Genomic DNA, 14477 nt, shown 5'->3' with positions numbered 1-14477 from the left:
AAAATTGAAGGGGTCCAAAGACGGGCTACAAGAATGGTGGAAGGTCTTAAGCATAAAACGTATCAGGAAAGACTTAATGAACTCAATCTGTATAGTCTGGAGGACAGAAGGAAAAGGGGGGACATGATCGAAACGTTTAAATATGTTAAAGGGTTAAATAAAGTTCAGGAGGGAAGTGTTTTTAATAGGAAAGTGAACACAAGTGTTGTATCCTGAAATGGCTACCTTGTAACTCTGTAAATAGTTTGTTCCTCTTTCCAGCGCTGTCTGAGCCCAAGCAGGAAGTCGCTCCTGATTGGCTCAGACGCGGCCGGCTCTAGCTTTGGCGGGAACCGCAAAAGTATAAAAGAAGCGGTTTCTCCAGGCAGAGTCAGTCGGTACTTGCTGAATTGTCACTTTACCTTGCTGAGCTGTCACTTGTTCTCTGAGCTGAATAAAAGTACCGATTGCTCAAAACCCTGTCTCTGGGTCTACTTCACTGGCGACGAACGAACGGAAGAAACTTCGCGTGCAACATGGACAAAATCCAGATCGGCCAGGCTCCGGAACTCTTCGATCCCGAGAAAATGACATGGGACGAGTACATGGCCACCTTCGAGATATTCCTCGAGGCGGCGGGAATGCAGGACGCCGGAGCCGATCGCAGACGGGCTATTTTTCTTAACTACTGCGGCGCAGAGATCCGTAGACTTGCCCAAACTCTCACCGAACCAGAACAAGCAAGAACCACAGCGTGGGACGTCCTTCAACAGAAACTAGCGAGCCATTTCAAACCAACCAGACCAGCCATGGTTTACCGGCATCAATTTCACATGATGGCTCAGAGAGAAACCGAGTCGATCAGCCAATTTACAACGCGGCTTCGAACGGTACTTGCTCAATGCAAGTTTAAAGACCCGGAAGCTCGCCTCACCGACGCCTTGGTTTTCGGCATGAAGAGCAACACAGTGAGAAATAAACTCCTCACCGAAGAAGAGCCGACTCTACAAACCGTGATTAAATTAGCGCAAACCGCGGAAGCAGCCGACGCAGCGGCAAGAGAATTAAAAGAGCACGGAAGGCGAGAAATCATTGCCAAAATCGACGCCGAGTCTCCCAGCGCCATGGGAACAGACGACCTCAGCCAGCCAACTAGCAACGGGGACAACTGCCTCCTCCTGCAAGACCAGCCGAGACACCCTAGAGCTACTCACCCAGCCCCCTGCGCGGGCTGCCGGGGAAATCACCAGCGCCATCGATGCCCTTTCCGAGACGCTACTTGCCGCCGTTGCAACCGGAGAGGCCACATCGCCATCGCATGCAGGGCAACGGCACCAGAAGAAACTTTTGCCACACAACAATACCAGCGACCTCAAAACCACCACCCCCAATCGCGAGAAAGGAGACCGTTCCGCAACTCGGGTCAAAGGAACTACTCCACCGCTAACCGCGACTACAATAGAGGTAACTCTCAATTTTCCGTGAATAACACGGCAACCAAAAAGGGGGCTAAAATTGTTATCTCATTGTTACTAAATAACCAGCCTTGCTCAATGGAGCTGGATACGGGCTCGAGATATACCATCATGCCCTGGGAAAAATTTAAGCTATATATGCCTAATGTGTCTAAGGCTGACCTAATTCAAACCTCTTTGGTGATCAGAGACTTCCAAGGGGGGGTAATCTCGGTCCTGGGAACAGCAAATGTACCTATTGCATTTAAGAATGTTAAATGTACCCTTCCCATGCTTATTGTGACGGGGGCCAAACACTCCCTGCTAGGTCTAGCGTGGATGGAACCGTTGGGGATCGAAATTTCGGGTGTGTGTAATGTAAACTGTGATAATATGCCTAACTTTGTGAAAGAGTTCCCTGAAGTGTTCAGCCCCACCTTGGGATTGTATAAGGGACCCCCTATATCTTTCTCTATTGACCCCAAGGTCCCACCGGTTAGACTGAAACCTCGCAGGGTCCCCCTTCCGCTTCTCCCCAAGCTAGACATACAGCTGGACAAACTCATTAGTCAAGGTATCTTGGTCCCTGTGGAACAGGGGCCATGGGAAACTCCCATAGTGACACCCCTGAAGCCAGATGGCTCTTTAAGAGTTTGCGCTGATTACAAATCAACCCTGAATAAGGCACTCCAACACCACCCCTACCCCATCCCGGTGGTGCAACAACTCTTACACTCCCTGGGGGAGGGGAAAAGGTTCGCAAAGATCGACCTGGCGCAGGCTTACCAGCAACTTCCGGTCGATGAACAAACAGCAAACGCTCAAACGATTGTAACACACAGGGGGGCTTTCAAATGCACGAGGTTACAGTTTGGGGTAAGCATAGCCCCAGGAATATTCCAGAGCATCATGGAACGCCTATTGTCAGGGGTAAATGGGGCAATTCCATATTTTGATGACATCTTAATTGCAGGGGAAAACCAGGAACAAGTGAACAAAAGAATAAGGGAAGTACTTAAGAGGCTACAGGACAAAGGGTTACGAATCAAGCCTGATAAATGTGTCTGGGGAACTGACAGTATTGAATTCCTTGGGTATAAAATAGATAAAGAAGGTATCCACCCCACAACAGAGAAGCTGAGGGCAATTAGAGAAGCCCCAGAGCCACGAGATAAGAATGAGTTGCAGGCATTTTTGGGCCTCCTTAATTTTTATTCCGTTTTTTTAAAGCAGAAGGCAACAGTAGCAGAGCCTCTCCATCGTTTACTCCAGAAGGAAGCCCGCTGGACATGGGGGAAAACTGAACGTGAAGCTTTTTCTCAAATAAAAAATTTATTAACTTCTAAAAGTGTAGTAGTCCAATATAGTGCTTCACTACCCATTAGGCTCACGTGCGACGCTTCGCCGTACGGCATAGGAGGAGTCTTAGCTCACGTTCTACCTAATAAGACAGAGGCCCCAATAGCATTTTTTTCAAGAACCATGACCAGCACAGAGAGGAATTATAGCCAGTTAGACAAGGAGGCTCTAGCATTAGTGGCAGGGGTAAAGAAGTTTCACAATTACATTTTTGGAAGAAGCTTTGAGCTAGTCACTGACCACAAACCCCTACTAGGCCTGCTAGCCCCCAACAAGCCCACTCCACCTTTTATGTCTCCAAGACTAATCAGATGGGCTCTTTTCCTCTCAGGGTATCAGTATGAGCTCACCCACAAGGGGGGGAAGGAAATCAATCATGCAGACGGCCTCAGCAGATGCCCCATAGCAGACTTAGTAGAAGACCCTGTTCCTTCCACAGATGTGCTAATGATAGAACTCGAGGAAAACCCACTAACCACAGCAAAAGAGGTAGCTGCACACACGCAGCAAGATCAAATCCTTAAACAAGTGGTGAACTGTGTTCTAAAGGGATGGCAAAATGATATTGTTAAACCTGAATTGTGTGATTTTAAAAACAAAAGGCTTGAATTATCATATGTAAAAGGTTGTTTGCTGTGGGGGGATAGAGTGATCATCCCCAAACGCCTAAGGGAAAAGGTACTCAAAATGTTACACGTGGGCCATCCTGGGATTGTCAGGATGAAGAGCCTAGCAAGGGGGCATTTATGGTGGCCAGGGCTAGATGCTGATATTGAAAGTTGGGTTTCAAAGTGTGACCCGTGCCAAGAGTCAAGGCCCAGTCCCCCCAAAACAACTCCGGCTGAGTGGGAACAGCCTGCTGGTCCTTGGTCTAGGATCCACATTGATTTTGCTGGCCCGGTGGGGTCTCAGTACTTTTTAATAGTGGTTGATGCCTTCTCCAAATGGTTGGAAATAATAGAAATGAACAACATAACCACAAGTGCCACTATCAAGGTATTGAGCAGACTGTTTGCATCCCATGGTTGCCCCGATCTCTTAGTGTCTGACAATGGGCCACAGCTAACAGCCAGGCAATTCGAATTATTCCTAGATGGCCTAGGGGTCAGGCATGCCCTCATCTCGCCTTACTCGCCCTGGGCTAACGGGTTGGCAGAACGTTACGTACGGGTGGCAAAGGAGGCATTGCACAGGTCAGGCCCTGGGGATGTGCAACAAAACTTGGACCAATTCTTATTAACCCAGCACATTACCCCTAACTCGCACACACATGTAAGCCCTGCAGAGTTATTGATGGGAAGAAAGTTGAGGTCACCATTAGACAGGTTAAATCCAAGGTTCTGTGTTAATAATAACCAAATGTGTATGAAACCAGAAAGAGAAATGTATTTGGGACAAAATGTATATGTAAAATGTTTTGATGGAAATGTAAACTGGATGAAGGGAATTATTGTTAAGCAAAACGCACCCAAGACTTATGTTGTTAAACTAGAGGATGGTCGTTTGTGGAAACGACACATAGACCACATTCGGAAACGAACTGAAAATCAATTGCCACAAACCGCTGACATGGACTCTCCCCCTTCAACAGACTTTAGTACATTGCCCGAACTAAGAAACACGCAAAGAGACTTATCGGGCCAGGGGGAACCATCCAGCGACGCCGAGCCATCCTCGTCCTCCGAGGCCTTCGTTGGGCCCGCCAGGCCAAGTCCGCCGCACCGGGAGAGCGGCGGCGAGCCATCCTCCACAGTCAGTGGCGAAGGAGAAATTGAACTGCGCAGGTCAGCGCGAGAGCCTCGGAGGCCTCATCGATTGGACGACTTCGTCACATGGCTTTCTTGATGGATGAGTCCAACTATGAGGGGAGGGGTGTTGTATCCTGAAATGGCTACCTTGTAACTCTGTAAATAGTTTGTTCCTCTTTCCAGCGCTGTCTGAGCCCAAGCAGGAAGTCGCTCCTGATTGGCTCAGACGCGGCTGGCTCTAGCTTTGGCGGGAACCGCAAAAGTATAAAAGAAGCGGTTTCTCCAGGCAGAGTCAGTCGGTACTCGCTGAATTGTCACTTTACCTTGCTGAGCTGTCACTTGTTCTCTGAGCTGAATAAAAGTACCGATTGCTCAAAACCCTGTCTCTGGGTCTACTTCAACAAGAACAAGGGGACACAATCTGAAGTTAGTTGGGGGAAAGATCAAAAGCAACGTGAGAAAAATATTATTTCACTGAAAGAGTAGTAGATCCTTGGAACAAACATCCAGCAGACGTGGTTGGTAAATCCCCAGTAACTGAATTTAGACATGCCTGGGATAAACATATATCCATTGTAAGATAAAATACAGGAAATAGTATAAGGGCAGACTAGATGGACCATGAGGTCTTTTTCTGCTGTCAGTCTTCTATGTTTCTATGTAACCCAGTCTTGCGGACCATGGATTGAATTGCTGCCAGTCGAGACCCAGGAAGTCAGTGGGGAAAGGGGACAGAAGCCTTGCAGAAGCCGCTGGATCAACAGATGGAAGGCAAGTAAAAGGAAGTCACCTTGCCCGGCAACACCTGTGCCCTATCTCTCAAGCTGGTTGCTCATGGCAAATGGAGAAAACTCTCTTTGCCAGTGATGGAGAAGAGGCAGAATTCTGGTGCCATGGCAACCACGGGGTCTTTAGAAGGGCTGGCAACACAAACCAACACAGAACCTTAGCAAAAGAGCAGTTCTGCAACCTGGGCATTACAGAATGAAAGAGGCATCGCGTTTCTGTCTCAAACAAAGAAGGGAAGAATCCCGCGACCCAGTGAGAAGTTCTTTGGTAAACAAACCCCTCTTGCCCTCTGCCTAGGGGCCCGAGTTCCCTGCCACCCCTCCTTCCAAACTCTGGATTATTAGAGGCCGTTTTTCTCACCTGACTAATTTCTCTTTTTTAAAAAAAATAGAATTTTATTTATAGACATATGTACATATAACATACAGAACAAAGACATTTAAAAACAGCAGATCTGTATAACAATTCTTATTGTGCTCACATTCTATTACACACCTATTTTACATACATGTTATAAACCAGTTTTTTATACTTTATATAATTAATCTTATATCTATTTTCCCATTAAGCCAATTTTTCACCAAGAAATAGCTTTTGTTGTTGTGGTGGTGGTGGTTAATTAAATGTACATTGGTTACTTTATCCTTTTTTCCCAGCCAGCCATAGAACATAGCTCAGCATTTATAAAATTCTGATTCATCCTTATTTTTTATTTCCAGTGTTAGTTTGTCCATCTCTGCATGTGCTGTTATTTTCCCTATTATATCATCGACCTGACTAATCTCTCCACCAAAGATCCTCCTGTTGAAAACAGAGTCCAGGACTCCCTGCTTCGCCCTAGTGGCTAGCCAGAACTTCTGGGATCTTGCTGTGACCCACCCAGTGGCTGTGAATGTATGGTGTAGCCCCGTCCTCCTAATGGACTCACCCACTGCAGATGAGAAGAGGCAGCCTCTTGGGTTTTGGAGAAATTTGTCTTCTGCAACTCTTTTTTCCAGAAGAAGCCCATAGACTCAGTCAAACACAGCCATCCACCCCAAGGAGCCAACAGTTTCCAGACTCAGCCTGCCTAGAAATGTTCCAGGGGAAACTGAGCAACTGCTCCTCCTGGAGTACTGAGGCTGACCAGAGCGACTTGGCCTGTGCTGGAGGAGGAGGCAGAGAACTGTCCCATCCCCAGTTCACCTTCCCTCTCTTTGACAGGGCCAACATGTCAGAATTCTGCTGCTCCTCTATGTCTTCATCCTGCCTTCTTCTGGAGGAACTGGTGAGTGGAGCTCCTGAGCCCCGGTACACCTGCCCCAGAGGTGGGCTGCTAAGGTGGAACGGGGATGTGTGCTCTCCCCCGTGGCTTTCAGTGCTAGTGGTCCAGTGCAATTCTGCTACTGCACCTGGGCAGGGAGCGAAATCATGCGCGGACATGTAGGGACGCCCATGGCCCAGGTGCAGTAGCATAATTGCGCTGGACTCCACTAGCACTCAGAGCCATGGGGGTGAGCACACATCCCCGTTCCACCTTAGCAGTTCACCTCTGTGCCTGTGACTGCCCTCTGCTGCTATTGCCAGATGCTGTCCAGGCAGGAGAGAAGTGAGACTGGATAAACTGCTTTAATTGGTGAAAGTTTCCTTTCCAATCGCTGGGACATTTTTCAACCCCTTTGCTGCTGCTTTGGTGTTGCTAATTCGTCTTCCCTTCAACCGTCACAAAAGCTTTGCAATTGGATTGAGATTAATTTCTCAGCAGCTGCATCTATTTGTTTTAGTACTGTTTATAATTGTTTTAGAAAGGGTTGCAGACCAGAATAACTGGATCGAAATGAGCGGCTACAGAAATGAATCAATAATCTTTTCATGGTCCGTATTGACAATCCCAATTCTTGAAAGGTGCCCATTGTGAGGAATGACTGGTTGTGTTTCCTAGAATTGGGATTGTCAATACGGACCCTGAAAAGAAAGTTATTGATTCATTTTCTATAGCCATCCATCTTAATCCAGTTATTCTGGGAAGAAAAAGAAAACAATTTCTAAAACAGTCAAAACAGTACAAAAACAAATACAGTGCTACCTCTACTTAAGAACGCTTCTACTTAAGAACTTTTCCAGATAAGAACTGGGTGCTCAAGATTTTTTTGCCTCTACTTAAGAACCATTTTCTACTTAAGAACCCGAGCCTGGAAAAAATTCCAACTGCTGAGGAAATTATTATAATTATCATTGTAGCCAGAAGCACATTCAGAGCCCCAGGTTGGGCATATAGCCAAGGGTCAGGGTCATCCAAGTCTCTGAAGGACATGACAGCCAATATTCCTTGGGTGACAGGACCTGCAGCCTGCCCATTTCTGCCAAGCAGGGTGGACAGGTAGAAACTATGGAGAAAAGACACTCCAGGTACAAGACCTCAAAGCTTGTAGGGTTTAAAGCACCTTGAATTGCACACTGCAATAACAGCTGACACAGTAGTGTTGTCTGAGGACCTTTCACTATCTGTGCAGCTGCCTTCTGTTCAACTGAAGCTTCCGAAGGCTCTTCGAGGGCAGCCCCACGTAAGGGGCATTGCAGTAGTCCAAACAAGAGGGTACAGGGCGTAAAGGACCAGGAGCAGAGCATCCCAGTCTGGAATGGGCACAAGAGATGCACCGCCCCAAAGGGTGCAAACATCCTCCTTTATTGAAAGTAACCAAAGAAGGGAAACTGGGAACTCTGTGAAAGAATTTGCAAACAGCAACTTAACAAGCAATCAGAAACAAGGGCAACACTGCAGGGAGTGCAAGGGACAAATTATAGCAGGAAGAATGGTAAAAATGTCCTTTGAGCATCCTGTAGATCAGGGCCCCCCAAACGTTTGGCCCCAGGGACCAGTGGAAAGAGGTTTTTCCAAGGACTGGTTTTGGGTGCTGCCTGCATCCCACAGATGGAGCTTTGCTTGTTTCTGGCATGCTACAGCTCAATGCTTGTCCATGGACCGAAGGTGGGGGCCCCATGCCTTGGTGGGAAAATGGGGAAAAAATGCAAAAAGTTAAGGCAAGATCAAGGGGACCCTAATGATGGACGTGCACATTTCTTTCACAAACCTGCAGGTTGTGGCAGACAAACCAGCTCAGTTCCCACAAACTCTGCCCAAGAGGTGGCTGCTGTCGGTGAATTCCCTTGGCTGGTCTCGCTGCAGGATCAGGGCAGCCACATTGTGCTTGGTTCCATCCTAAGTCAAGACTGGATCCTAAGCACAGCCTCTAGTTTCCACAGCAGGTAATGCTCAGTTCATTCCAAGCAGTAATGGGCAGCCAAACTTTTTACTGCCACACTGTGGATGCGGCTTATTTTGTGGGTGTGGCTTGATGATCATGTGACTGTAGGAGTGGCTTGCTGGCCATGTGACCAGGTGGGAGTGGCTTGAATGATCATCATTGTTCAAGTGAACTGTTAAGTTATCAACTTACAACCTCACCAATGTTGCTCTTTCCTCCTTCCTGGCTTCAGGAGGTGGGGCGTGAGGCTGGAGGGGAGCTGGGCAGGAGAGAGGGAAGCTCGTTCAAGGCCAGGAAGGAGGAAAGAGGAAAAAATGATGCACACACAGCAGCAGCAGCAGGAGGGGGGGGGGAAAGAGAGTTGAGCCGAGTCTGATAATCCAAGAAGTGACTGTCACCGGTCAGCTGGAGCTGCGCACGCAGCTTCATTTCCACCGGTGGAACTGTGTTCCACCCCGTCCTGCCTGCTGTCCACCCTTGATTCCAAGCACACACCAGTGGGAGTTCTTCCATCAACATGAGTGTCCATTTCGCTCCCTGCCCAGTTGCAGCAGCAGAATTGCGTTGGACTCCGCTAGCGCTCAGATCCACGGGGGTGAGCACACATCACCGTTCTCCTTTAGCAGCCCACCTCTGCTTTCTGTGCCCGAACAGCCCTTTCAGGCTGCTGCCTTTAACATTTCTGAAGCATTTCTCAGCCTAATGATAAAACTCTAATTTGACCCTGAGGTTCCTGTGTCTTCTCTGCTGTTTGCACTGGCTTTAAACAGGCAAATCTTCCTCTATCACTCCATCTCCAGGCAGAGGAAATTCACCTGATAAAATTTTGTTCCTCCAGCCCAGGAGATCGGCCAGAGAAAGGTGGCCAAGCCCATCTAGAAAGGTGACCATGGCTCTAGATTTACTGGACAATCCATGTTTCCTCTAGTACCCTTCTTGTTTCTTGACCCAAAGATGCTTTTTCAGGCCACTGGACTTCCTTGTTGTTGTTTTTCTTTGAAGCTGTTTCACTTCTCATCCAAGAAACTTCTTCTGCTCTGACAATATAGTGGGGAATGTTAAAGAGTGTGCAAAACCCTTGAGTTCTCAAGGACATGCACCGACGAAAATGTGGGATTCCAGCAGATATCCAGGACATATGAGTAATCCTTCAGTCATACAAAACAGATACATTAAAGTTTATAAAATAGTGTTTACGTTAGAAATAGCAGGATCAAGTTTAACAGTCTGGTCATACACATTCAAATCAGTCAATATCTACAATAATACAATAATAATAATACAAGCCTGTCTTTGTCTTACATATCAGACATATGTTACAGCTTACAAATCCATCAAACTAACACAGAGCTTACTACATCAGTCACAGTGGATCAGCAGAAAAAGCAGAGAGAGCAGAAAGAGACAGTCATGCACTCTGGCTCCCTCTTATGGCAATTTGCAACACTACCTCTTAAAGCTATAGGACTTCAACACAACCAAATATTCATTGTTAGCCTGTTTATATATTGCAAAGCCAACTGTTTTGTACAGAATACTAACAGGGAAGAACTGAAGAAGATTCTTGGATGTGAAGCGAAACGTCTTTAAAGAAAAAACAAGAAAGCCTGGTTGCCTCTTGAAAAAAAGCACCTTTGGGACAGCCATGACCTGGGGGACTAAGAATCTCTACAGACTTTTTGATGTTTCTTGCTGCCCCTCCTTTGTTTCCAGGACCAAGATCTCTGCTCTGGTTGGAGGGTCTGATCCAAAAAGGCCCAGGAGTTCTCTGGTGCCCATCCAGACCATCATCCCCCACGAGGCCTTTGACGAGATAACCCTGGTGCACGACATCGCTCTACTGAAGACAAGCACTCCGCTCCGTTTCAGCGAGACCGTGCAGCCCATCTGCTTCCCCACCCCAGACTTCCCAGGGGCAATGCTGAAGAAATGCTTTGTGGCTGGCTGGCCGGACTCTCGCGGAGGTGAGCCAGCGCTCTTTCTGCAAGGCTCCCCAGCTGCCCCAAACGGAGAGCTGAGAAGTGATGGAGGATAGTCTGCCAACCTTTATGACTTCATAGAGCAGTGATGGCGAACCTTTCTTTCCTTGGGTGCCGAAAGAGCATGGGCACGTACTATTACACATGCCCGAGTGCCCACACCCATAATTCAATGCCTGGGGAGGGCAAAAACAGCTTTCCCCGCCCTCTGGAAGCCGGAAATGGCCTGTTTCCCAGCTTCTGGTGGGTCCAGTAGGCTCCTGTTTTGCCTTCTCCAGGCTCCAAAGGCCTCCCTGGAGGTGAAGGAGGGCAAAAACGCCCTCCCCCACCCCCTTGGAGGCTCTCTGGAAGCCAAAAACACCCTCCCAGAGCCTCTGTGTGAGCCTAAAATCAGCTGGCTGGCACACACATGCATGTTGGAGCTGAACTAGGGGAACAGTTTGCGTGCCAGCAGATATGGCTCTGCGTGCCACCTTTTCGCATCACTGTCACAGAGGTTCTTTGCTGTCTTGGCTCACCAGGGACTCTGCAGAAACTCTCGGTGGAAGATGTGGACCCCTGTCCCTTGCACAGAACCGTCAGCACGGAGTGTTGCAGCCATCGGGAAGGTGACAGAGTGCCTGGATGCCTGGTGAGACCCCCAAGGGTGCATAAACCTCCCCTTCATCCCCCTGGGGGCTTCAGAGGGCCACCTTTCTCTGTGCTCTCAAGCAAGCTTGCACTTAGCAAGAATCTGCCAGAAAGCAGCATTTCCTCGTGTTTCTTTTGCAAGCCTCTGAGGTTAAACAACTGAGTAACATCTGGCCTTAATTGCCGAAATCTGGGTTTGAGATAAGTCCCACATACTGTAAGAGCGGGTGTCAAACTCAATTTCATTGAGGGCCGCATCAGAATTGTGGTTGACCAACGGGGGGGGGGGGGGGAGGGATGGGTGTGGCCAGCTGGGTAGGTGTGGCCAGCTGGGTAGGTGTGGCCAGCTTGACGCCACTCCCCAAACTGCTGGCATGTTTCCTCTTTGCATTGGGTAGACCGGGCCAAAGCAACATGGGTTGGCAGCCCCTTACATTTCCCAGGAGAGCCCTGTGGGCCGGATCCCGCTTCTAGGCCTTATGTACTATAGAGCAGTGCTTCCCAACCTTGGCAACTTGAAGATATTTGGACTTCAACTCCCAGAATTCCCCAGCCAGCAAATGCTGGCTGGGAAATTCTGGGAGTTGAAGTCCAGATATCTTCAAGTTGCCAAGGTTGGGAAGCACTGCTATAGAGGATTGTCTGCATTTGCATCACAATTATTCAAACGGTCATTTGCTTGTCCCACTCCTGTGAATGGCCGTCAGGAACCTCAAGGCCCTTCAAGAGACTTCCAGATGGGCAAGGTGGCCATTTGGGCTGGTGGGCTCCTTTCTTCAAACCCTGCAAGACTCCACCTTGCTCACTTGGCTGGTCTGTTTTTCTCTTGTGGGCGCGTCAAGTCCCCTGATATCCTCCTGCAAGGGGAGTTGGGCTTCACGCAGACAACCAGTTGTGCCTCAAGTGGTCCAAAAGGGCCTCGAATTGTGACCTGCGTCTTCTCTCCTCCAAGGGCTCAGCTGGAAACCCAGTCCTGTGTGAGGCCAAAGGACGGTGGGTGCTGAAGGGCCTGCTGAGCGACGGGGGCACCAGGTGCTACGGGCCCTTTCTCTACAGCCGGCTCATCTACTACAGTGACTGGATTGTAGCCACCATGGCGAAATGGAGGGCTCCAGCGTCCCCCTTTCGTGGCCCAAGTCATCCAGCCTTCGGGGGCCCAGCAGAGGAACAGGCAGGGCTGTCCTTTGAACCCTTTTTGGCACTGAGAGCCCTGAATGTCTCCAATGTTTCAGAAGAGCCCCTCGGCCTGAACCTTTCGGAGGAGCTGGAAGAGGACAGCCTGTCCTACCCGGAAGGGCCACCTGAGGCACGAGCGAATCCTCCGATCTACTATGACTACTATGGGGGAGAACTGCTGGCCATCTCTTCAGCAAAGACCGACTGGCCACGGGGGCTGCAGGGCCTCCTCTGCACAGGCCTCCTGCTGCAACTCCTGGCTTCCTGAACTACTGGCCAACCAGGCTATTCCAAGATCAGATTTCTTTTGGGAAATCTTTCATCTTCCTTGGTCTTCTTGCCCTGTGAGAAGTTGGGACATCATGAGAAGGAAGAAGACAAACCATCAACCCTGGGAAGCTGCAGGACACTGGCCACGGCTAGAGGTCCCCAACTATTAAATCCCTTTTTGTGTCCTATTATTAATGTGATGTGCCTTTACTTGAGCTTTTGGCCAGGACAAAGAGGGGCCTGTTGCTAGACTGGCACCAGTAGTCACCACGCATTTAGTAAGGGGTGCAAAGAACCATCCCTCCCATGGTCCCTAGGTGGTGGGGATTACTGGAACACCTTGTGCAAATTATGGATTTGGTCCACAACTTTTCCCTTAGGGCCTAACTCTGAGCTGCAACCTCATGCCTGAAATTTAAAACATCTTGCCTAATGAAATTCTGAAGAAAAAACTCCTTGGTGTTCTGTGAGCTTGGCTGTTTCCTTGCATATGTCAATGTTCCATGTAACATCCAAGCTAAATCAGAGTGAGTCAAAGTGCTCCTCCGATTTATTTCTGGGACCATCCTGGCACCTACACTGGGAAACCTGAATCTGTGTTTCCCACCCAGTTGAAAGTTCACCTCCCTCGTCCCCCACCCACAAATGTGTCACGTTGCTCATTGTGCCGGTGTGGCCACTTCTCCTTCCATTTCCGCCCAGGTGGTGGGCATAGGATGGCCTTGAACCGCTAGAAAGAATGTTTTATGGCTGCATCTGCTCCTCTTGAAAATCACCCCCCACCCAAGTTCCCATAAATATCAGGCCTTCTACAGAGACTGGCAAGCCATTGATTTATCATCAACTCCTGCACCAGTTTGACACATTCTTTTCAGCCTTGAGCTACAACTATTCTCCTTCACTGAGTCTTCCATCTTCTTGCAATGCCAGTTCAGTTAGGCGACCTGTAAAGGTTTTGGCTGCCATCTCTGCCCTCGTGTTCAGCAGAGTGCCCTGACTGGTCTGCACCTGGGTGTTTGTGCCACTGTTCTCCAGCAATTAGAAAATAAATCTAGCAACATACATTTTTAAATGAAGTTTTTAAGCGGGGTTTTGTTGGAGATTCTAGTATGTATAACAGTTAATCAGTGGGACAGCTTGTCTTCAGAGGTTGTGGGTGTTCCCTCATTGGAGACTTTTAGGAAAAGACTGGACAACCATTTATCTGGAATGTTATAGGGTCTCCTGCTAGCAGAGGGTTGGACTAGAGGACCTCCAAGGTCCCTTTAAACCCTGCGATTTTTATAGAAGCCAAGAGCTACAGGACAGAAAGGGATTTCTCTGCTTGGTGCTGTTGCTCTTCTCAGGGCAGCCCTGGGAGCAGCCGGAGGCCTTGGGAGCGCTCTCTCTGGGGTCCATTTGGGTCTGATGGGATCAGGCAAAGGGGGGAGCTGGGCCTGACCCTGCTCGCATCCAAACGACCAGGAGGGAGGAGATGCAACCCCCCATCCATGCTCTCCACCATCCTTCTCCTTTCCAGGCCACCACGTGGCTCATCTGATGCAGCTGATGATCAGGGGGGTTGACGGGGGACTAGATGCCTTTCATTTTGGTCCATCCATCAGGCCCCACCCACGGAGTGCAAAACACGGGTGAGAAGGAAAGAGGGCTGAGCTCTTGTGTGGCCCTGAGATCCAATCCCTCTGGACCAGCTCTGACTCCGCATCTCCCTTTCCACCTGTTCTCAGGCTCTGGCAGAGAAATCCTCCAGCAAGCTGTCCATTATCTACTGGCAGTTATTTATTATTTTGATTTCTAGGGCAGTGTTTCCCAACCTTGGCAACTTGAAGTTATTTGGACTTCAACTCC

The 14477-nt window shown here is 48.8% G+C and overlaps 1 protein-coding gene across 1 annotated transcript; it reads left to right on the top strand.

The window, feature by feature from the left end:
* The first annotated feature begins 6404 nt into the window (after positions 1-6404).
* Positions 6405-12788, top strand: LOC139156163 (inactive serine protease 54-like). Its single transcript, XM_070731456.1, has 5 exons — positions 6405-6636; positions 8407-8575; positions 10288-10538; positions 11075-11184; positions 12136-12788. The coding sequence occupies exons 1-5, from the start codon at positions 6405-6407 to the stop codon at positions 12625-12627; spliced, it is 1254 nt and encodes a 417-aa protein (XP_070587557.1). The 3' UTR covers positions 12628-12788.
* The last annotated feature ends 1689 nt before the right edge of the window (positions 12789-14477 follow it).

Source organism: Erythrolamprus reginae, unplaced genomic scaffold (assembly GCF_031021105.1).
Source record: "Erythrolamprus reginae isolate rEryReg1 unplaced genomic scaffold, rEryReg1.hap1 scaffold_355, whole genome shotgun sequence".
Classification (NCBI taxonomy): Eukaryota; Metazoa; Chordata; class Lepidosauria; order Squamata; family Dipsadidae; genus Erythrolamprus; species Erythrolamprus reginae.
This window is presented reverse-complemented; position numbering and strand designations above follow the sequence as displayed.